Source organism: Neophocaena asiaeorientalis, unplaced genomic scaffold (genome assembly GCF_003031525.2).
Source record: "Neophocaena asiaeorientalis asiaeorientalis breed wild unplaced genomic scaffold, Neophocaena_asiaeorientalis_V1.1 scaffold1466, whole genome shotgun sequence".
In the NCBI taxonomy this organism is placed as follows: Eukaryota; Metazoa; Chordata; class Mammalia; order Artiodactyla; family Phocoenidae; genus Neophocaena; species Neophocaena asiaeorientalis.
Window position 1 is genome coordinate 18,252 of NW_020175196.1, and position 15,091 is coordinate 33,342.

The following is a 15,091-nucleotide window of genomic DNA, read 5'->3' on the forward strand; positions in this document are numbered from 1 at the left end:
TTCTCTAGTAGGTCTGTGTCTTTATTCCTGTCTTACCCCTAGGTTCTTCATGACATTTTTTCCCCTTAGATTCCATATATATGTGTTAGCATACGGTATTTGTCTTTCTCTTTCTGACTTACTTCACTCTGTATGACAGACTCTAGGTCCATCCACCTCACTACAAATAACTCAATTTCGCTTCTTTTAATGGCTGAGTAATATTCCATTGTATATATGTGCCATATCTTCTTTATCCATTCATCTGATGATGGACACTTAGGTTGCTTCCATCTCCTGGCTATTGTAAATAGAGCTGCAATGAACATTTTGGTACATGACTCTTTTTGAATTATGGTTTTCTCAGAGTATATGCCCAGTAGTGGGATTGCTGGGTCATATGGTAGTTCTATTTGTAGTTTTTTAAGGAACCTCCATGCTGTTCTCCATAGTGGCTGTACCAATTCACATTCCCATGGGTAAATCTTAACTCCTAGATTCATTCTCCTCATCTACAAAATACGGAGTTTTGACAAGTTCAGGGATGACAAATAGTTTTCAATAATTTATTAACTTAATAGATTGATGGCAGATAACCAGAAACGTTTTTTGGGGAAAAAAAAAAAAAGCCAAACCAAAAACTCCAGTGAGGCCTTACCTTGGCCTCACTGTGTGATTGATTAGTGATGTCTGCCATGGGTACAGCAATAGAAAGTGGTACTACCTATGTAACATAGTTGCTATTCCTGGATTAAATAATATTTAAACTTTAATTTAATTCATTAATGATTGTTTGCAAAGTATCTAGTCAGAGACAAGAGAAGCTAGCAGGCCTGGCAGAGAAACTTCTTAGCTGTCAGCCCTAGGAAAGGCAGAATAGCATAGTGGTTAAAATTCTGAATTTGGATACTATGAACACTAGTTCATATCTGTATCAGAGAAAGCACAAGTTATATAACTTCTTTGTACTTCAAATTCCTTACCTATTCTTTATTTATGTGGAAATGGGGTTTATTGTGAATCTTAAATTATCTGATACCCAAAACTTGCTTTGCAGTGTGAGTAGCATATGGCAAGTGATCAATAAGCTAGCTGTCATCAATAGTCAAATAAGAAGGGTATTGTGTCTAGTACATGCTAGGAAGGGACCCAGAGTGTGGTTCTTGGTCTCTTGTACAAGTTCTCTCTGAAATTACTTCCAAACAAAGATATGTGGTAGGGATAGACCTCTGGGAATATCTGTGCTATAGGTGAGGAAAGAAAATGAGTCTCCCAGAAGCAGAGAAGTGCAGTCCTGGGATCCTGCCATGAACCAGAAGAGTGGGCCCCAGAGGAGATGGGGGTCAGACTCCAAGCCTGACACACCAAGGGGCACCAAGGTCTTAATTCTACAGGGAGCTCAGAGATCTCAAGTGGTAAGTCACTTTGATTATGAAATTTCCCTCTCTTGTTTTGTTTTTAAACTGAATTCGAGAAATCCCATCATAAAAGTTAAAACGAAACTTTAGGTCATGCAAGTTCAGCAGCTGTTTTTTTCCAGCAGCTTGGCTGTGCTGTTTAAGGAGGTGTTCATTCTGCCCTCTCTCTTTCTTTTCTCCTCGGTGTCTTCCCAATGAGCATCTTCATAACGCAGTTTTGACAAGTCACCTATGGCTCAGTGGCTGTGAAGGGGCACCTGAGGTCAGAAACAACCTCTGTGAACAGAGGGTCAGAAATGGGTACCCTGCGGTGGAAATAGATCTGGATTCTTACACGGTTCTTTTTTTCTTCTTTTTGCCACTGTTGTGGCCTCTCCCGTTCCGGAGCACAGGCTCCGGACACGCAGGCTCAGCGACCATGGCTCACGGGCCCAGCTGCTCCGCGGCATGTGGGATCTTCCCGGACCGGGGCACGAACCCATGTCCCCTGAATCGTCAGGCGGACTATCAACATCATTTGGTGGCTAGCGGATGAAATATTCATCTGTTCCCCGACTCCAGCCACTTCCTGGAAAATCTCTGAGAGGTATAGCAGGTGGCTCCGGTATCTGGTCTCTCTCAGGTTTGGGTCTCTTCAGACCCAGATACGGAGGGAGTTTGTGGATAAAGATCTGCAGAGTAGAAGAAGAGGCGTATTGGAGGGGGCTCTTATGCTCTCAGACCAGAAGGGAAGCCGGCAACCACCCCCACGGCACGTGCCCATTCCTACGCATGGGTGCATGCGTCCCACAGATGAAATGCAACTACACAGCCCAAGAGTTCTTAAGTGGGTTAGGAGGCATCCTGACTGGAAAGAAAAGTTCTGAGGGCTTCCACCCTGATAGTACCTAACCCTTAGAATGCTTCCTCGGGACCCACGATGGGCAGTATTGATGAAGAGAGTCTGGGATCTACGCAACGTCAATGATGGGAGGATAAAATTAATTGGGCAACATTTCAACACTCAAAGACCTTGGCACTTTGACACTCTACCAGGAGTTGTAGTTCTCCCTCAGGTCTGTGAAAGGGAAGGTTGAAGTTGGTGGGAGGGAGGAGCGATACCTGGACAAAAGGCCAAATACTAGGATTGAGAGTTAACACAGGTTGGAGAAGAGATCTTCTTACCTGACGGACCCAAAGGGCCATTTGGTGGGTGTGGGGTGAGCGATGGTGTAGGTTGAGGTCTACGACGCTAAGGATGACTGAGAAGGTGACGAGGACCATGTAAACATGAGGTATTTGATAATGATGGGGACAGACAGGGAGGTCTCAGGCACTTTGTCTGCCAGCAGCAGCAGGAACACAGTAAGGGTCAGCAGGGCAAAGATCGAGAGCCCCATCTTCTCTCCTTGGGGGACAGAGGGGAAGGCGGAAGGATTAGGCTTTGCCAGAAAGCAATCTCCCTGGCATAATCAGTGACTGTGTTTCCAGCCCACTCAAGGACAGGCTTTTGGAAGGGCCAACTGGATGCAAATAACTCCTACATTTATACCTCCAACCTGGACTGATTCCCCTAAATTCCACACTTGTATCCACCTACCTACTTAACCTCTCCATTTGGGTGTCCACTAGACATCTCGAACTTCACATGTCCAAAACTTAATTCCCTCACCACCGACTCCTGCCATAGTCTTCCTCAGTTCACAAATGACAACTCGATCTTTCCTGTGGCTCAGGCCAAATCCCTTTGAGTCATTCTCAGCTCTCCTCTCTCTCATCCCATATCCAGTCCATACCAAACTCTGTTGGCTCTACCTTCAAAATATATCCTGAAACCGATGACTTATCACATCTACCACTACCATCCTGGCACAAGCCACCATTACCTCTGATCTGAGTTATTATAAAGGCCTCCTCTTTGCTTCATCCTTTGCCCCCCTGCTGACTGTTCTCAACAGAGCAGCCAGATTGACTCCATTAAAATGTAAATCAGATCATAACCCTCCAGTGGCTTCCCATCGCCTTTAGCATAAAAGTCCATACTGAAGTCTACAAGGCCTTCCCATTAGCTCTCTGACTACATCTCATACTGTTTTCTCTCTTGCTTACTTCATTCAGTTATTACTTCATTGGCTATTTCTTGAATATGCAAGGCACACGCCCACCTCAGAGCTTTTTGCACTCACTGTTAACTCCTCCTGCTAATCTCTTCCCCCAGATATCTACCAGGGTCATTCTCTCACTTCCTTCAAGTCTTTGTTCAACTATTGATCAAACATTCCCTTTTTAGTGAGGCATTCACTGACCATCCTATTTTTAAATTGCAACCCCTGTGATAAAGCATAGCGGAAAAGAATATGAAAAAAATATATATCTATAAATGAGTCACTTTGCTGTACAGCAGAAATGAAACACAACATTGTAAATCAACTATATTTCAATAAAATTGTTTAAATAAATAAATAAATTGCAACCCCTACCCCCATTCTCATCCTCCCCAAACCCTTTTCCCATTTTTCCTTCTTAGGAATTGACCTCTCCTTATATACTATCTAGGAATTCCCTGGTGGCACAGTGGTTAGGAATCCGCCTGCCAATGCAGGGGACGCGGGTTCAAGCCCTAGTCAGGGAAGATCCCACATGCCGCGGAGCAACAAATCCCGTGCGCCACAACTACTGAGCCTGTGCTCTAGAGCCCGCCAGCCACAACTACTGAGCCCAAGTGCCACAGCTACTGAAGCCCACGTGCCTAGATTCTGTGTTCCACAACAAAAGGAGCCACCGCAGTGAGAAGCCCGTGCACTGCAACGAAAGTAGCCCCTGTTCACCACAACTAGAGAAAGCCCCCGCGCAGCAACGAAGACCCAACGCAGCCTTAATTAATTAATTAAAAAAATAATAATACACTATCCAATGGGTTTATTTATTATGTTTGCTGACTGTCTCCCCACTAGAATATAAACTCCATGAGAGCAGGGATTTTTGTCTGTTTTATTCACTGATGTATTCCCAGTGCCTTGCACATTACAGATGTTCAACAAATATTGTTAAATGAGTGAGTGGACCAACCCCTGTAGCGGGAACTATATAGCAAATCGAAGGATCTAAAAATGAAAACAAGTATATAAGAATATGCCAGGTGACTGGTTATTACTGTGGCATACAACAGGCACTGAAAACTTCATGGAAGGTATTGAAATAAGTAACTATTATGGTCTGTTCTACTTTAGTCCTGTAATATTGGGTTCCAAGATTTGCCTTGCTCCAGGAAGAAGGAGAAGTTACATGTGGAAGTGTGTTCTAGAGATGCATCACTCTCCTTCCCTAGACTGAGAGAGGGCTTGATTACAGAGAGAAGGAAAGCATGTGTTTTTGTTTGTTTTGTTTTGTTTTGTTTTTCAGGCCACAGCAGTGAAAGCCCAGAATCCTAACCACTAGGCTACCAGGGAACTCCCAGGAAAGCATGTTCTGAATATGAGAGTTTAGGATATCAGTCTCTGAATCAGACTAGTACTAAGCAGGGTTGGAATAGCAACACTGCCTCTCTCTGTGTAATGTCAGGTGAATGACTTAAACTCACTTAGCCTCTGTGAAACAAGCAGACAATTCAGTACTTACCTCACAGAGTTGTGAAGATTAGAACTGAGTTAATATATGTAACACATTATTTGTATTATCTTATAGCAAGTGCTCCAAATTAGAAAAGACTATACCTACACTTACACAAAGCTTACAGAGTACCAGGCATAGTTCTATTAACTCAGTTAATCCTCAAAACAGTCCTATGTGGGAGGGACAACGACTGTCCTATTTCCAGATCAGGACACTAAGAGATTAAGGAATTTGCCCAAGGTTACTCTGTTAGCATATTGTGCTGTCTCCCAGAGAAATGTTGGCTATTATTTCCAAGGAACATAGGAGGTTAAGGGACTAGTAGGCGGCATTTGACAAGTGGGGGAGGGAGGATGCCAGGAATGGGGAAAGGGAAAGGAAGCGTTAGCTGAGCCTGGGAGTTTGTTGGTCATAGGAGTGGCAGTTCCAAGGATGAGATCCTAGGATTCTGAAGGGAAGAGTTCAGAAGTTACTGGGTGCAGAGAAGTGAGCAGCAGAGGGGAGGTAGAGCTTCAGGTTGGAGGGGAAATCTGGATGCAGAGGCAAAGGCTCTTCCTGAAAGGAAAACCTGGGTGAGATTGCTGAAGCACAGTTCATGAAGGCTTGAGTTGGCAGGAAAACCTTCCCTGTTTTATGGGTGAAGAGCAAGAACCTGAGCTATTGGTAAGAAGGAGTGCTGGACCCCTTCCCCTCTTACCTGCATCTGGTGGCAGGTAGAAGACGAAGATGGCCAGAAGAGTGATGAGGATGCATGGGGCAATGACGTTGACCAGGTAAAAGAGAGGCTTCCGGCGAATGATGAGGTGGAAGGTGACTTCTTCACGCCGTCTTTCCCCCCCTCCCCTATGATCCACTGGAGGCTGGATTAGCCAAGAAGGCTTGTGAATAATCTCCCATTGACCATTCTCTTGGGGGGAGTGGGGGGAAAAGAGAAGGTGACACAGATGTGGAATCTGTCTTTGTTGGTGCCAGATACGGCTTACTTTTCTTTTTTTCTTTCTTTCTTTCTTTTTTTTTTTTTTTTTTTTTTCCCCACAGCGTCACCCAATCCCTGTGTGTTTCTCAGATGTGCTCTCTCAGTTGGAGCAAGTTGAAGATCATTATAATTTTGCCTCACAGCGCCACCGCGCTGCTTGTGGGATCTTAGTTCCCCAACGAGGGATTGAACCCGGGCCCTCAGCAGTGAAAGTGTGGAGTCCTAACCACTGGACCGCCAGGGAATTCCCAGATATGGCTTTCTCTGCCACATCCTAGAGCAGGGGGGACTGATGTAATAAGGGGCTAGCTATGGTCCCTGGGCTGGACAGCCCATCTCTAATAAATTTGAGCAAGTCTCAATTTCCATAACCACAAAATATAGACAGTTATACCTATCTTGCTGAACCCACAGGACTCACTGAGGGCGTATATTTATCAGCCTGTCAGAAACTGGAAATCGTAAAGCCCATGGACATGGGAGCAAAGCCCACTCACCAATAAAGGTGCCTTCATGAATGTGCACTTCCTGCCGCTCCTGCCCATCGGGACCCAAGCCGGTCTGCAGACTGACTTCTGATCTGTCATAGCTATAGGAACTGAACACCATGGTGCAGTTCTGCCAGTCAGAGGGGAAGTAGGTGACCTGGATGGAGTGGAGAGTCACTAGAGCTGCCAGAGAGCTGGTCAGGGCTGGGGGAGTTGGGGAGGTCACAGGGCAGACAGGGGTCAGAGGATATGGGGCACTAGGAAGATAGGGACCACCAGGGGGAGATCACAGAGAAGTGGAGTCACAGAGGAATAAGAAAGTTATGCGGGGAGGTCATGGACAATGGAGGGGGGCGGTCACTGAGGAAGACTGGAAGTCAATGAAAGTGGACAGAGAAGATGAAACTCAACGGAAAATCAGAAGGGTAAGTGAGACGTGAGGGTCATGGGGATTATGGAGGAGGGATATCTGAGTGAGGGTTTCTAGGAGCGCCTTGAGCTTCCCAGGTGGGGCCGGACACCTGGATGCTGCAGCTGCTGCGATAGATGCCCGGGGGCTGCCAGCGCACGGAGCCGTCGGAGGACACCGTGACGCTGATGTCCAGAGCAACATCAAAATTTCCGTCGTTGCTGCCGGGAAAGAATCTTCTCATCTGGGATCAGGCCCCTCCCTCCGGAGGCCGCGCCCCTCCAGAGGCCCTTCCCCACCTCCCAGACTCTGGGAACATCCTTACTTGTTTAGGACCACCACGTCTGGTAGCTACACGGATTCGGCAGTGATGCGGAGTGAGTCGATGCCCTCTTGCTCCTCAGGGTCCCAGCTCAGCCTGTAGTCAGTCCACTCCTAGGGAAGCAGAGGCTGAGGGGCCGTCTGGGGCTGGAGGCTGGAAGGAGTCTTGGGATGTGCTGAGGAAGCCCGGGCAGGGACTGCAAGGGAGGAGAGCCACGCAGGCATGGTCTGTGGTTCTGGAGGCCGGGGCTCTGTTTAAGACTCCACCTGCACTCTTTGGGACCCTATCAACTAATTTCCCCTTCTCTCTCATGGGGCCCCAATTTCTTTTTTCTGTAAAAACGAGGGGGTTGCACGCTAGCCTCTAAAACAGTGGCTTTCAAACTGCAGTTAACGACCCTTTTCATAGGTCCGGAATCAAATGAGTGGCCCCAAACCAGTGTTTAAAAAAATTTAGAATGAAAAATGCATGGAATGCAGCTCCCATAGCAAAGATAGGTATTGTTTCCTGAAGCTTCTGTTTCAGTTATAAATGTGTTTTCTGAGGTCGTGATGCAAAAAAAAAAAATCTTACTGGGAGGGACATTCGAGGAAATTGTAAAGGCAGCGGGACGCCCGCCCTTTCCCACCCTGCGCGGGTCTCCGTACCAGGTCTAAGTAGACCTTTGTGCTCATCTCCTCATCCTTCTCGTTCTAGAAGGGAAAAGTTTAAAGGGTAGATATGATGTCAGTGTAGAGAAATGAGGGGCTCGGTGGGTAAACTCTCCCTGGAAACTCCCCTCTTTTACTGCGTCGCACCCTCTTGGGTTCAAGCTCCACCTCCTATAAACTGCGTTGGCTTAAGCTCCGCCTCTATCTCGTAAACTTCCTGCTGGCCGTACAGCCAGCCAGTTCATTTACCAGTCCCGGCCCCGGCCGGAGTGAATCTCTGCCCGCTGTCGTTTATTGACCCTGTCCGGCACCAAGGTCCGCCCCAGCCTGTGACCCCGCCTCAAGGTCCGCTCTCCGGCCTGTCCATCGAGGTCCGCTCTCCGGCCTGTCCATCGGCCCCAGCTCCACTTTGAGATCCGCCAACAGGCCAGTTCATCATCCTGCCCGGCTCAATCCTGGCCCGTCCAGCACCCACGCCCACAGCTTGTCCATTGGTCCGATTTCGACCCAATCTCTACTAACAGCCCGTCAGTCACCCAGCCTGGCCTCGCCCCGGACCCCGTCCCCGGTGGTCCCTGGGTTCCGCCCTGCCTAAAGCCACGCCCCCCAGCCAGCTAGCGGGCCAGACCTCAACTCCCCGCGTGCGCCCTCACCAGGCTGATTAATTGCGCTAGGCTGAGACCAATGCTGACCCCGACGCGGTCTCCCACCTCCCGCGCCGGCCTCACCGAGCTATCATAGCCCGAGCAAAGTTTCTCGCGGAGTCGGCCCTCCGCCTCTGAGGCGCGGGCGCCTGGAGGAGGAGAGAACTGAGTGAAGCCGTGGTGCCCGGCCACGACCTCTGGCCCTGTCACTGCCCCTTTGAGGCCCAGACTTACCCGGGGCGAACGGCGCCCCCAACGCCCCCAGCAGCAGCAGCAGCAGCAGCAGCAGCGCCCCTGGGGTCATAGCCCGCCCGCGTCGCTCAGTGAGTCCGCTTGGGTGAGCCGCCAGGACAGCCAGCGCAGGGGAAGTGACGAGGCGCCCAGGAATGTGCACCTGTTATTGGGGGGCAGCCGCCAGCCTACCCGCCCCGCCCCTGGGACTTGATCCCTCCCCGAGCGACTGCCAAAGCCTGCTACCCACAGATGGCAGACAACACTTCAATTGTATAAATCTTTAATTGAGAAAGCATGGAGTGGACACTGGTCCCCTGGGAGCAGAGCCTTTTTGGGTACCTAACACACAGCTGAGGTAAAGCAAGTTCTATTCAGTTAGAAGCTGGAGGGGTGTATGAGGTCTAGAGACCAAGAGGCCCTCACCCTCCTTGGCCTGACCTGTAGGGGAGAAGGGTGGGACTTATTGCTGAATTGGTGTCTCCTCATTTGAGGGGGTTCAAAGCTATGTCCCATTTGTCTTTTTTATTCTAGACCCATTACGCTAAAGACCTCAGCTTTAAAGGGGACCTGGAAGGAATTCCTGCTGAGGTAGCTAAGTGTTCATGTCCCCCCAACCCAGGCACAGGTCCAGTCATGCCATGGTTCTGGCCACTTTCCCATCCTAGCTGCCCTTCTATGAGCCAGGGATTCCTTCCAAAACTCCTCTGCCCTTCCTCAGCCTCTGTTCCCTGGCAGGGCCCCAGCTGAGTTGCAGGAGCTAGGAACTGCATGTAAAAAATAAGGTGAGCATTTTACAGGAAGAATGAGTTTTGGAAAATTGTCTAGGGAAAACAAGAAGTTCTGGATGATCCATCCAGAACTTAGTTCTTTGTGGATCATAGCTGGGTCCTTTCCAGAGCTCCTGCTTAACAGGTATCACGAGAGAAGGTGGGAGCGTGAGTCTAGAACTCTTACTCTAGACCAATAACATGCCTATATAGGCTCTAGTTTCATCCTAGAGGGAAGGGCTGAGAGTCGGGGTCTATGTCCTAGAGCTGAGATTCAGAAGGAAGTATGGCTCCGTATGTGTCTAGAACACCACGCTCTAGAATTGGGTGTCTCTGGGGTAAGAAAGTTAAACCTGTGGTGATCTGAGACTGGCCCAATTCAGGCCAAGACCAACAGCTGGACAGGGCCCAAATCCAGCTTCTCTCTAGATGGAAACCAGGGGTCCATCTGGGTGAAGGACAGAAGCCTGATGGATCCAGAACAGAGTCTGGCAGCATGCCTGTGTTCCAGCACAGACCCTGGGTGCAGAAATGGCCCTGCCTGGGGTGCCTGGTGTTCCAGAACCTGTCTGGAACAAGGCAAAAGGTGGAGTAGCGAAAGAAGGAAACTAATCCTGAGCTGCAGTGGACCTATAAGTCTATGGCTTGGTGGCCATGAAAAGGGCAAAGGGCCCCAGGAACTGGCTGAGCCCGGGGTGGGGAAGATTTATGCCCCGGTTTTGTCAGTTTTGGAACCCCCCGCGCCATCTCGGGAAAAGGCTTTGGAGGGTGTGAGTGTGGAAGGAAAGAGGTGATCAGCCAGGACCATTGTCAGACATCCCCCTCTCTGACCCCTTTCCCGGGCCCAAGGATCTAAGGGTCTTAGCAGCCCCGGAAGTCATGGCCGGCCCCTAGGCTTCCTCAGGGTAGAGCACCTGGTGGGACGTGGCTGCTCAGGGCATGAGTGTGGCAGCAGGGGTGAGAGCAGGGCCAGAAGCAGGGCTGGGAGACAGGCTGTGGTGGTGGCGAGTGCAGGGAGCCTCCAGTCCGGGGACTACATGGCAGGGGGCAGGGGGACTGGAAGGGGAGGTCTCAGGGACACTGTGGAGAGAAGGCCCCTCAACCTGTCCTGTCTTGTCGATCCGGGGACGGCTGGCGCTGGCTCCGGTTCCAGGCTCCTCCCTCCCTGTACCCCACAAGCGGAGCTTCCCCCCACGCCCGGCTAGGCGTCCCGGACCCCAGGAAGGAGTGAGGGTGTCTCCGCAGAGCGCCCTGGTCTGGCGAAGTGAGCGCTGGGCCTGGCGGCTGGACCAAGCGGAGCGGCGGCAGCGGTAGCGGCTGTGGGAAGCTGAGGCGGCTGCGGCGGCGACAGCGGCTTCCCCCTCCCGCTAGAGCCGGTCCGGGGGCGGGGCAGGGGGCGGAGACGCCAGGAAAGAGGGGGAGGTGAAGCTGGGCGGGCGGAACCCCGGGGTTCCTTGGAGGCAGGGCGTGGCGACGGTCTTAGGCGGAGCCGAGGCAAGGCCGCATGTCTCGCATGTCTCCGGGTTCAGAGGAGGAGGGACAAGGAGGCGACTTCACTGAATGGAACTCTGGATGGGGGGAGAGGTTGGGCTTAGATAGATGGAATGGCGGATGCCCCGAGAATGGAGAAAGGGACCCTACTGCCCGGGATGGAGGACAGAACTGGATGAGGAAGGTGGGGGGAATAACTGAAGAGATAGCGGTGGTGGTGAGGTCTAGCCTGGGGTGAAATCCGGCCTCCTTAATGTCTCTGCTTTTGTGTGAGACACATTGGGCAGTCCCTGGTCTCCATACCTTTCTCCTTTACACGTTCTTTCAGCAAATGTATTACCCCCATCCCTATTGACTCCTAAGAGAAAAGACCATAAGAACAGGAGGGAGATGGATGCCAGAGGCTGCACCGGAGTGGGAGGGGTGTTGGCCACAGATTTGGAAAGTGGAGAGGCCAGAATGGAACGACCTGTGCCAGGGATGGGGCGGGAGGAGGGTGGGAGGAAGCGGAGGAACCGGCGAGGAGGCCTTCTAGAACGGGCTCTTCAGGCCCAAAGGGCTCAGCCTGTCTCCCAGGTGAGGGGAGAGCAGTCCCCTCCACATCCCGCTGGCCAACAGAAGCACATTCCAGGTTAGTAGGAACAGCGTCTTTAATGGGCCCCGCCTCCCACGCCCGCTAAGCCGCCCCCCCTTGCGTGCAGCCTTGGCCTCTTCCACAGCGGCGCGCAGGCCGCGGGCAGGGTCCCTGCGAAGCAGGGCCAACGCCCCGAGCAGCGAAGCGGCGCCGTCCCCCGCACGGAGCTTTTGGCCACTCAGAAAATAGTGGGGCAGCGTCCCGGCCTCGAGCGCCCGGCCCAGCTCATCCAGCAGCCCGAGGCAGCAGGCGCCCGCATTCTCGGCTCGCGCCAGACAGGGCGCGGGCAGCCGCTCACACACCCAGTAGAGCAACGTCCGCAGGAGGTAGGGCGTCGCGACCCTAGTCCCGGCCACCAGAGGGCGCAGCAGCGCCTGGGCCGCCGCGTGCGCTTGCAGCAGGGTAACGGTTATGCGCGTCTTGAGCACCAGCTCTTGGCGGGCGAAGCAGAGCTGCCAGCCGGAGGCGTCCGGCCGCTCTGTGCCGCCGCCGCCGCCGGGCACCAGGTAGAAGGAAGACGACTCCGAGGCCAGCGGGCCGGCCCACGAGTGGCTCCGAGGCCCCTGGGGCCAGCCGGCCACGGACACCACGGGGATCAAGTCGAAAAGCAGGAGGCGGCGCGGGGGCCCGGGCGTAGCCAGGAGGATGGTGGTGACCCCCGCGTGGCGGGCTGCGTGGACCAAGCGCGGGGCACCCGGAAACGGGGACTCAGTGACCGCAGCCAGCGAAGCAGAGAACCAGGCAGCCACCTGGGCGGGGCACAATATGGGCCATGCCTCAGGAGCCTCCAACGGCTGTGGCACTGGGCTAACGTCGGTTGCTTTGGTGACGTCACCATTCGTTTTTTTCAGCGGTGAGGGAAAGCCAACATCGGTTACGTCTTGTTGAGGCAACTCTGGCACTGAAACATTACTAGGTGAGTTTTCTAAAGACTCGTGTGCCTCAGGCTCAGTCACGTGTAGCTGGTCCACAGAGATTTGCGGATCCTTGGGAGTTTCTTTGCTTTGGGCTGGGTGGATCGAATCACGTCCTCCTGGGACTAGGGGTCCTAGGCAATCCTGCCATGCCTCCCGGACCGAGGTTCCGCGTACCTGCTCTGGGAGGAAGAGCCATGTGTAACAGGATCCCACGTCCGGTTGCAGCTCCTGCCCAGTGCCATCTAGCGAAAGCACGGGCACCAGGAGTGTGAAGCCGGCGTTGTAGTGAGGTCCCCGAGCGTAGGGACCTAGAGGCGCAGGCCCCAGATCCAGGGAGCTCGCGCGAATCCCGCAACTAAGTTGCAGGAGCTCTGCCTGAGGAGGAAAGCGAGGGTCCCGGCGGTGAACGAGACCTAAGGAAAGAGAAGGGACCGTAAAGTCGTGATCCAGAGCCGGGGCGGGCTGAGGCGGAGCTGAGATGTGCAAGTTCCGGAAGGCTGGGAGGGTTACTTACCAAGCAAAGAGAAAACAAAGTCCTTGGCCTGGAGGAGATCTGGTCCTGGCTTGGGACCTTCACTCCAGCTCGCCTGCACACCCAGCTCCTGGATCAGTTGGGTTAGTTCTTGCAGCTGCGCCCCAGAGCAGAAGTCGATGTCCGTGAGCGGCCGGGCTGGGGCTGGGGGCGGTGGGCCCAACCAGGGAGCACTCCCCCAGACCGCGGAAGCCATATGGCTCTGTCGTTTGGGGGCTAGGAAATACACAAACGGGAGGAAGCCCAGACGGGCCGTACCTTTTGCTGCGGAAAACTGGTCCCCGTTCTTGGCTCTTCCAGAGGCCAAGAGGGTTCCCAAGACACAGTCCGCCAATGGGTCTGCAGACGAAGGGCCCTTAATTTAGTCTTGAAAGAGAACAAATAAATACTTCCTCCGTCCTTGCCCTTTTCTCATATGCTGGTCCCCGCCCCCATGGAACGGTTCACCTGACTCAGCCGGTAGAAAGTAGCTGTTTGGCCCCTCCTAAGGAATGCAATAGCCTCCTTCGCTGCCCCTTGTCTACGTCCACTTACCTCTTTTTCAGAAGAGGCTAGTGGTTTGCGGCTTCCCTCTTAGGGTTCGCTCTGCAGAGATCTCGCGGCTGTCCTGGGAGTTGTAGTTTGTCTTCAAAGCTACCAGGGCGTTGGGGCCACGCCCCCACATCCTTTGCTGTTCCGTTGAAGTAGTGCCTGATGGAAGCTGTAGTTTCTATGGAGGTAAGCTATTCTGTGTCTTTATGATAAACTATTCTGTGTCTTTACAAGGCCAGGTGAACCGCACAAACACTCCTTGGGGTCAGAACAGAGGCCTAATAGGATGAATCTGAATAGCAAACAATAATGAGGGACATACAGTAGGGCATGCGGAGAAATAGGGGACTCTACATCTCACTTGGGAGTAGAGGAGCCCTGGTCATTTAAATCTAGAAGGGTTCTTGCATGCAATGATAACTTCAGTTTAGAGATGAGACTGCAAGCCTAGAAAGGTTGCACATGACTTGTCCAAGGTCAGAGCTGAGCCAGAGAGGTGTTGGAAATGGGCTCTCCAGCTGGGACGTATCTCCTTGGAATCGGTGGTGGTAACGTTAGACAAGAACACACCGATAGTGTGCATGTAGTGACGCAGGGATGGACATCTGACTCAGGGAAGGGACATATTAGTGTTGCCCACCTCAGACACACAAGTGGTGGCAGGGAAAATGCTTTGGAATCTCGCAGCTTATGTGTGTATACAGAAGAGTTATCAGGACTGAAAATCAAGTCCAGAGGAAACTCCAGCTGGGCTAGGGCAGGGCAATGAAAAATTATCAGGGGAAGGAAATGGCTTTCAGCTACCAGTGCTATCATGGACACAGCTTAAGTCCAGGATGAAACTAGGAGCCAGAATAATAGGACAGAAAGATAGGACACCAGAGACACGCTCACAGATTAGACCAATGCATACTGGACCAGGAATTCTTACATGCCTTTTCCCCAGGGGTCTGTCTCCACACTGAACTGGGACTAAGTCCATGGGCAAGAAAATTAAGTGGAGACACCTCGAAATATTTAGAGGCCTATGAAGGAGGGTACCCTCAGAATCCAGGGCTCAATTTGGGGAGCCTAAAACACAAGGTTTCCTAGTCACTGACAGGTCGTGGTCTTCTTCCTCAGTAACCAAGAGCCCCAAACACAGCCCAGAATGGGGGAGGCAAGTTTCCATACATCTGGTCGTGACCCAAGAGACCAGATGAGGAAAACTGAAGCCTGGGCTCTTTCTCACAGTCTGGGGAAATCAGGCACTGGGTGTCCATCCCCACACCTTACCTCCTCCCTAAAAAGTTCTCTGGGCTCTTGGGGAGCTTTAAGATGCTGGGGGTGGGTGACAGGGAAAGGGAAATTGCTCTAAACTCTAAAGCACTGCTCTCCAATAGCATTTTCCATGATGATGCAAATGTTCTAAATCTGTGCCGTCCAATGCAGTAGCCACTAGCTCCATGTGCCTACTGAGCCCTTAGAAGGTCGTGGCTCTGAGGAACAGAATTTTTTTTTTTTTTTTT

At 52.0% G+C, this 15,091-nt stretch overlaps 1 protein-coding gene and 1 pseudogene across 1 annotated transcript; both read right to left on the minus strand.

The window, feature by feature from the left end:
• Positions 1 to 803: 803 nt before the first annotated feature.
• On the minus strand, positions 804 to 8,732 carry LOC112413272 (acetylcholine receptor subunit beta-like; annotated as a pseudogene).
• A 2,887-nt stretch (positions 8,733 to 11,619) lies between these two features.
• On the minus strand, positions 11,620 to 13,652 carry LOC112413275 (transmembrane protein 102-like). Its single transcript, XM_024765188.1, is given in 4 exon segments — positions 11,620 to 11,658; positions 11,660 to 12,933; positions 13,035 to 13,391; positions 13,587 to 13,652. Coding segments are annotated over 3 exon segments (1,527 nt in total). The 5' UTR covers positions 13,249 to 13,391; positions 13,587 to 13,652.
• Between the last annotated feature and the right edge of the window lie 1,439 nt (positions 13,653 to 15,091).